Here is an 8,499-nt window from a genome sequence, read left to right on the forward strand (position 1 = left end):
TGGTGTAAAATTAATTGATTTGCTTATGTGACACTTAAAGATCCTCAAGAGGACACTTTAAATTTAGAGTGTCCTCTTAAGGATCTCTAAAATTACTACCGCCTACCTCATTTTAGAGATCCAAGTTAAGTGTTGCATTGGATATGATTTTTGAAGAAAAATTCTAAAAAATCCTATGTGGCACTCCAAGATTTAGAGTTTGAGTCTTGCATTGGAAATGCTCTTAGAGTGTCCTCTTAATTAAGGATCTCTAAGTGTCACATAAGCAAATCAATTGATTTTAGAGTTTCTTTTGAGTGTTGCTTTGGAGAAGGCTTTCCAATAGTGTCCCTAAATGGCCCAATAGGAAAGAGATCATTTAGAGATCCATTTTTCACACTTGATACATTCGATTTTTAGAGTTTTTCTTGAGTTCCATCTCCCTCTTTAATGTCTGGGACCGACCGCTCTCTCGGTCTCTCCTTGGGAGAGCACAAATCAATTATTGGAGATGAGAGAAATAAGAAAGAGAGACAGAAATGAGAGAGGAAGAAGATGGAGGTGAGGGAGATGAAGAAGCTTAAATCTTATAGTTCAAGCTTCTTGAAAAGTTAAATCTTTTAAACATCCAATCTAATCATAATAAAAAGATTTGATAATTAGTAAAATAAAATAAATTTACTTAATCATTTCCTTTGCTTCTTTTTGACATTTCCTCCAATCAATTACAAAACCAAAAGCTAAAGAAAAAAAAAATTAAACTTTTTTCCATACCTTCCCCAACTTTCTTTCTCACTATTTTTTTGTTCTTTTATGGTGAATGAAAACTATTTCTTACCTTTGTATTGCCAATGTGGCAGATAGATAGGTGGTATTTGTCAAAAAGATAGGTCCTACAAAATTATACTTAATTATTTTGCACGCCTAATTTTTGACAAAAATGGGCCACAGAGAAGGACAAATTCAACAGCCATTTGAGCATGCTCAAATTCTCCTGCTCCCTTCCATACTTCTCTCTCTCTCTCTCTCTCTCTCTCTCTCTCTCTCTTTTTCAGTCTCTCTCTCTAAAAAAATCCCACTCTTCTCTGTGACTTAATTTTCTCATGGACAACAATGGTAAGGTGCTGCAACAACATCACCACCATCTCTCCTTGTCAAAGAGCACAAGGCAAAGATTTGAGAATGAATGGTATCTATCTCTCTCTTTCTCCTTCTATGTCCTGTTATAATTGCTTTTGTATAGAGAAAACTGTCAATGTCAAATTCATAGACTACCCAGTGTCGGAAATGGGATTCTCTCATTTATCTAGGATTTTAATGTCAAATGGTTAAGTTAATTCCTGATAATTATAGATGTTATATGCTTGTAGTCTTCCCCTAGTTAGTGAGTATTAGAGTTAGTCCCACATTGGTAGTGGGACTGGGTGAGCCTCAGCACTTAAGCTATCTTTTGGACCAAGAGAGGCCCAAGACAAAACCAACAAATGGTAGCCGATCCAAGTTTACCTAAATCTTAGGTCACCTATGGAGGCGGAAGTTAGTCGAGGCCCAATTTGTGAAGGAAAAGATCGTTGGAATAGGCCCACATTGGTCATGCGAAGGAGGGGTGGTCACTTTATAGGTGCGAGGGAAACCTCTTGGACTGGCGTTTGGATTGAGACCAATCCAAGACCACTTGGGGGAATGGAAGCCCAAGATCACACCAGGGTCTGGGGTGAGAGCAATTTAAGATCACTTAGGAGAAAGAAAAGCCCAAGATCACACCCATAGGGAAATCATATATGTTTTGTATCGCCTTCTTTTAGTGGTGTTTATTGGTTCAGGCTGGGACGAACCCGGCATGAGACAAGCCCGTGACACATGTGTGTCCGGGGATGGGCTATGATTTGAGCCCACCGGGCCATTTATGTCAGGTCCAGAGGACCAACCCGATTGTGGTACTATGTGTATTTGCCCGCAGCTTTAAGCAGAGTTCAATCTTCTATAGGAAGTTCTTGGTCCACTGCCAAACCATGTGAGTTAAGAAACAATGATATTTTTTTTCGACACAGTAAGATTCAGACTCTGTGTGGCCTCTCCACAGTAGAAAGACGTACATGTCACCGCCGAACCAAAGCGGGCTTCACAAAAAAAAAAAAGTATATGTTTTGTATATTGATTTTCCTTTGTGCTATATCTCACATACAATATGCATTGCTCTTAAGTTAGACCATAACATGCGAAAATACTCTCAGTACTTGTCTCTGATTAAATTACTGATAATCGTAGGATTTTCTCCGATGTTCCTAGTGATATTACCATACAAGTGGATGGTCAAATTTTTCCGTTACATAAGGTAACTCTCAACCTGACTTATCTTTTGATTTTTGTGACTATTCGTCATTTCGTTGTAGTATTGTACAATATTTCAATGTGCTGCTAAAGGGGCTACCTTCAAAGGTTTGCACAAGTTGAAATTATTTTTAGTATGTTAAGTCAATTTGATGGGTTCTAATTCTTTAAGATTAAGAATTGCAGTTCCCTTTACTCTCTCGAAGTGGGCGAATCCGTAAGTTAGTGGCAGAACATAGAGATATCGATATTCCAATGATAGAGCTTCCTAACTTACCCGGTGGGGCTGAATCATTTGAGTTGGCTGCCAAGTTCTGCTATGGTATTAACTTTGAGATCACATCCTTAAATGTCGCTCAACTATGTTGTATATCTAACTACCTCGAAATGACAGACGAATATGGCAAAGACAACCTTAATTCTCGTACCGAAACGTATCTAGATAGTGTTGTATGCAAAAGCCTTGAAATGTGCATAGAAGTCTTAAAACAGTGTGAAAATCTTCTTCCTCTTTCTGATGAACTGAGAATAGTTAGTAGATGTATAGATTCAATAGCTTCAAAAGCATGTGCAGAACAAATAGCTTCAAGCTTTTCGCGTTTAGAATATAGCAGCTCAGGAAGACTTCACATGAACAAGCAAGCCATGAGCGAAGGAGATTGGTGGATTGAAGATCTCTCTGAACTTCGAATCGATTTCTATCAAAGAGTCATAACGGCTATGAGATTTCGTGGGGTTCGTTCAGAAAGTATTGGTTTGTCACTTATAAATTATGCCCAGAAATCTTTGATGAGGAAACCAAGTACTCTAAATTCGAGTACTCAACTAAAATGCGAACTCGGTGATGGTTCAGTTAAGGATGAACAGATTGTGGTAGAAACAATTGTTAGCTTGTTACCTATAGAGAAACTTTCAGTGCCAATCAGTTTCCTTTTCGGGCTTTTACGAACTTCTTTGACGCTTGATTGTGCAGTTTCTTGTAGACTTGATCTTGAGAGAAGAATCGGTTCACAGTTGGAAATGGCTAGTCTCGATGACCTTTTGATTCCATCTTCTGTCCATTCTTCTGATGCCTTATTTGATGTTGACACTGTCTATAGGATCTTGGTAAACTTCTTTCAGCACAAGGATAGCGAAGAAGAAGAAGAAGATCTTGACGATACTTTCGATTATGAATCTGATCACCTTCACTCACCTTCTCAAACTGCATTGCTAAAAGTTGCAAAGTTGGTCGATAATTATCTTTCCGAAATCGCGGTTGATGTTAACCTTAAACCCAACAAGTTCATGGTCATTGCAGAGACTTTACCGACTCATGCACGTAATATCCATGATGAGTTATACCGAGCAATTGATTTATATCTCAAGGTAAGCCTTTTTCCTAGATAACGATCTTTAAGAGACTACCCATCGGTGTTAATTGAGCCCGAATTATGATTCTTGTCTATGTATTATTGTTTTATTAGGACTTCGATAAATGGTGTGTATTTTACTTTTCAGGCTCACCAAGGATTATCAGAGCTTGATAAAAACAAGATCTGCAAACTTGTTGATTTTCAAAAGCTTTCACAGGAAGCAAGTGCACACGCTGCTCAAAACGAGCGGCTCTCAGTACATTCAATCGTTCAAGTGTTATATTTTGAGCAGGTAAGTTGTGATCTCAACATAGAATTAGAACCCGAAAACACGACATATACATTATTAGTAGTAGTGATTTACCTGATATCTGCATAAATATATAAGAAACAACTAAAAATTTTAAAACTTGATTGTGGAAGTAGAGATTGCTTAGTTTGTACTGTTTGGTGTCAAATTGTCTACAGGTAAGACTTCGGAATGCGTTATGTTGCTCTTATCAAGAGAACGATCAGAAGTTAACACATCAATCATGGCGTATAAATAGTGGGGCTTTAAGTGCAGCAATGTCTCCTAAAGACAATTATGCATCACTAAGACGAGAGAATCGAGAACTGAAGCTTGAATTAACTCGATTAAGGATGAGACTGAATGACTTGGAGAACGATCACGTTTGTATGAAAAAGAAGATGGAAAGGTCTAGCTCTCGTAAGTTCATGGGTTCTTTCTCGTTAAATATCACGAAGCTAACGTTTTTTAGCCGCAGTTCTTCTAGGGCTTCAACTTCCCCTTTGAAACAACACTCGGAGCAGATTCTAAGGTGATTGGGAGAACATGAGCTGCCACTTCTACCACAGCAGTAATGTACTTCTCTTATCTCTCCTTTCCGCCCTTAGTCATGTTGACTAGCTTTTATCGTATATATTTTTTGTAACTGAGTTTGCTTGCTCTGTCTTCTGAACAGTTATTTGAGTGTGTCTGATTGAAGAGTGTCTTCAAGTTATTATGTTCTATTTTTTTTCCGCCACGATCGTGCTTATTAATAAGAATATTTTGTTTCAGAATATGACCTACCCGACGACAGATCATGTAAAAGCAACCATTAAGTCAAGATTTGAGAATATGTATAGAGTTCTTTCTTTTCCTTCGATCTTATCCCTAGGTTAATTGTATTATTCGGGACCGATTTTGGGTACTCAAAGGCCCACCCCCAGGTTAAAATCATCAATAAGGACACCCATAGATAACAGCACAAAACAGAGATTGTCTCAGGAAGAAACAAAAAAGACCTGTTTTATTTTGTCAGAGCTTTCTTAGTTTTATCATCACTATAGACAAAATGAAAAGCAGTGGACAAGAAACACAAAGCACATGAACATAAACAACACAAGTTAGAAATTATTCTATACCCCCATCCCACCAGCTATTCTATCTGATTGAGAGAGAGACAGTCAGCAGTCAGCACGATGACAATTCGCTTTCTCTCTCTCTCTCTCTCTCTCTCTCTCTCTCTCTCTCATCAGATAATTTTGAGTTTAGACAAAGGGACTTTCATTTGTCCTGGGTTTTGATGCTTCCCATCAGCTCTGTTATGTTACAGATAAAACCAACATTTTACACTAAATAACAACTTTAACATTTATCTTCTTTCACCTTGTTCCTTTCTTTCCTTTTTACAACATAAAACAAAACGGGTGGTCAAAAATAAAACCACCACCACCACCGCCACCACCAGAACACCATACCATGCCGAGCTCCCTTCAAATACGCCTGCAAGTCCAAAACAGAATCCGGGCGCACAGGAGGTGATAAGACACCTACTTATCTAATTTAACCCATTCGTATCGACCTGGAAGTGGTTTATCCGTCACTGGATCAAAGTTGTACCTGTATATACAAAATAGCAGATTAATAAACAGGGCAAAGTTGTCCTGCAGACAAGGATAAACGAGTGACAGTATACATACTTCTCGGCAAATTTTTTTTGTTCCTGTTGCTCTGCGCCAGAGAAGAACTCGTCCACCTCATGTGTTGTAGGGATGTTTCTCCTCCTTGTGTTCTGAGTTCTCCTATTTCCAGCTGCTGAGTTGGTAGGCCTGGTTGAAGAACCAGGAGGAGTTCCAACAGCATCTGAATCTCGTATTAAACTGCACGGTGTGCTTTCCCTAGTGCTCCTATTTAGAAAGAGAAAGATTGTTAAACTAACAATCAGGAACCACCGCAAGTGATTCTCAACAATTGAGCATAACGAACTTGTCAAAAGTACTACGTATCAGCAAGTATCGAGATTTTCTAGTTAACATACAGATTCCCACTTTAAAAAATGCAGGACTTAGGAGGAAAACAGCTCATTCAAGAATGAAGTTTCCCCAAAAGATTACATTTTAATGTCCTTTTCTAGCAATCATTAAAAAAACCCAACCAATATTTTCAAATGTCAGAGATAAAAAACCGTAAGCCTTATCCCCAACTTTGGAACAGGTGGAAAGATAGTAACACCGAGATCAACCACGCATAAAAACTTATATAAACAGTTTTTCGATAATTACAAATGTACGAGATTCCATATATAGATTGTCAAAAACAAAATTTCCAAATGTTGATTAGGACGTTTTAATGGAACTTATATCTTGAAGAAAAGTGACCAAATGATAACTTATTTCCAAAAAAAAAAAATTACAGAATAAAATCCATGGGTTTTAGTTGACTAGAATAAACAGATTATGATTAGGCCACAGAACAGAACTTATAATTATTTCAAGGTAACTAAGAGATAGCATCTCAGGAAGGAAATAGAAAAGCAATAATTATTTACTTCAAAAAACTTATTCGAGGGACTTTTAAGTAAAACATTATTTAATACTGAGAGATAGATCAATCATCACTAAGCCTACACTTTCAAAGGTCACTTTCTCATACATAGAATTCCAAGGAAATAGTTTGAGAGAAATGTCACCTTGAAATAAAAACAAACAACAAGAAGTGTAAGGTGGTGAAATTTGAGTTCTCGCGTGAAATTACTTCTCTAGTAAAATCAGATCTCCGAAAAAGTCTTATTCTGAAATTCAGACTAGTTGGCCTAGTTATTTTAGCTAAAAACACATTCGGTGGATATGAAGACTTGTTCTTAGATCTAATTCTATTAGAGAAAGGCATGGAAAACAACTACAACTACACAAACACACACACACACACACACACACACACCACCTATGAGGCTAAGACATGCACTAACAAGCTTCAAATGAAAAAGTAAAGCAACTAGCAATAGAGTAAACAAAACAATCTGTTGTCTGTTTCTTATACAAAAATGGATACCCAAAAGGAAAACAAAGCCATTAAATTGATCTTCCAAATTTAGAAAACTAAACGGTACTCCTATATAACCCTCAAATTCGATGCTTGCAGCCATTAAAACTACCTACCCAAGTTCCAACTTTTAATGATGACACATGCAACTTAGAAGATGAACAAACATATCAAGCAATCAGAAATCTCAAGACAAAACTAAGATCAGGTTTAAAAAGTCACCACTAGATTAAGAGGAGTTCATCAAAAACTTGAATTAACTACTTAATTGAGTAGAAAACCTCACAAAAGAAACATGCAAAGTGAGAGGGTTTGTATAGAGTATACCACAAGAAAAATTGGGGGAAATGTTAAAACCTAAAATTTTAACATGCAACAATCAAAATTCAAAAGAATGGAAGCAAAACTCACAGAGATAATTGAAAAAAAAACATAATTTTCAAAACCCTAATTTTAAGAAATTAAAAGGTAATAAAGAATCTAAATTCATGGAAAAGGGGTAAAAGTTTACCTATCTCTTCCTTCAAAATCCAAGATATTCTCCCCAAAAGAAGCCTCAATACCCAAATCATCACCGTTCCTTTCTATATTTTCCCCCTTTTCTACAACCACATTAATCGATTCATCCTTACTTGACAAATTCTCCTTGTTATCCGAACAACTTCCAGAGATTGAATGAACAGAAGCAGAACTAAACGAACTCACCACCGCCAAACGTGAACTAGTTCTAGTTTTAGGGTTAGGGTTAGGTTTTTGTTTGCAACTAATATTCTGTGGTTTCTTAGATTCATTTGTAGATGCAGCAACAATTAGAGAAGGTTTCTCTAATCTTCGACTTCGAAGCTGGAGATAAGAAGTACCAGAGACATTTTGTTTTTGTAAAGCTAGGGTTTTGGCTCTAGTTCGAACACCTAAAGAGGAGGATTGAGGAGGTAACTCCATTACAGCAACTTCACCAGTGATCTTAGTTTTCCTCATGTATTTTCCCATCTTTGATTTATTATTCTACAAATCTGAAAAGCTAAGATCTCATTCAGAATCAATCTAGAGAGAGAAACAAACCTAAGATTGAGAGAGAGAGAGAGAGAGAGAGAATCTAGAGAGAGAAAGTTCGTTGAATCTTTTGGTGGTGGTTGGATAGAACGGAGAGAGTAGAGAGAGAAAGAGAGAAAACGGAGACAGTAGTAGGGTTGCGTATGAGATGTGAATTGTTTTGAACCATTGGATTAAGGATATTAAATCTTATGGAGGAAATATAAATGCACCCAATATTACTAACTACACCCTCCCACCGTCTTCTTGACTTGGTTTCTTAAGTTTGACTAACTATAAATGAATTTTGACTTCTTATGAACCAACCACCACAATAAAAAAAAAAAAAAAAAAAAAAAAAAAAAAAAAAAACGATATGGGTAGAAACATGTTTTTTTTCTTTTGCCAAGGGTAGAAACTTAGGGGGTAGTGGATCGAGACTTTCACAGACTTTCATAGACAAATTGTCCCGTAGACATTTCAAGACATTTC

The 8,499-nt window shown here is 37.0% G+C and overlaps 1 protein-coding gene and 1 pseudogene across 2 annotated transcripts; one reads left to right on the top strand and one right to left on the bottom strand.

The window, feature by feature from the left end:
* The first annotated feature begins 1,006 nt into the window (after window positions 1-1,006).
* LOC147539375 (BTB/POZ domain-containing protein At5g48800-like) lies at window positions 1,007-4,730 on the top strand (annotated as a pseudogene). Its single transcript, XR_015225702.1, has 5 exons — window positions 1,007-1,168; window positions 2,248-2,314; window positions 2,497-3,678; window positions 3,811-3,957; window positions 4,134-4,730. The product of XR_015225702.1 is annotated as a BTB/POZ domain-containing protein At5g48800-like (transcript).
* A 308-nt stretch (window positions 4,731-5,038) lies between these two features.
* On the bottom strand, window positions 5,039-8,185 carry LOC147539376 (cyclin-dependent kinase inhibitor 4-like). The gene is made up of 3 exons (XM_086642089.1): window positions 7,487-8,185; window positions 5,634-5,840; window positions 5,039-5,553 (listed from the first exon to the last, which is right to left on the bottom strand). Exons 1-3 carry the CDS (start codon window positions 7,963-7,965, stop codon window positions 5,484-5,486), a joined length of 756 nt encoding a protein of 251 aa, XP_086498215.1. The 5' UTR covers window positions 7,966-8,185; the 3' UTR covers window positions 5,039-5,483.
* Window positions 8,186-8,499: the final 314 nt, after the last annotated feature.

This window comes from Eschscholzia californica, unplaced genomic scaffold, assembly GCF_041429995.1.
Source record: "Eschscholzia californica isolate CP2 unplaced genomic scaffold, dmEscCali1.0.p SCAF_5, whole genome shotgun sequence".
Taxonomy (NCBI): Eukaryota; Viridiplantae; Streptophyta; class Magnoliopsida; order Ranunculales; family Papaveraceae; genus Eschscholzia; species Eschscholzia californica.

What these genes read in the sequence shown, in the direction of transcription:
- LOC147539376 (XM_086642089.1), bottom strand. Translation starts at nt 7,965, where the DNA reads ATGGGAAAATACATGAGGAAAACTAAGATCACTGGTGAAGTTGCTGTA. An exon ending in GATTTTGAAGGAAGAGATAG is followed by an intron (nt 5,841 to 7,486) that starts GTAAACTTTTAC and finishes CTTTCTAAATAG; the next exon opens with GAGCACTAGGGAAAGCACAC. An exon ending in CAAAAAAAATTTGCCGAGAA is followed by an intron (nt 5,554 to 5,633) that starts GTATGTATACTG and finishes TTGTATATACAG; the next exon opens with GTACAACTTTGATCCAGTGA.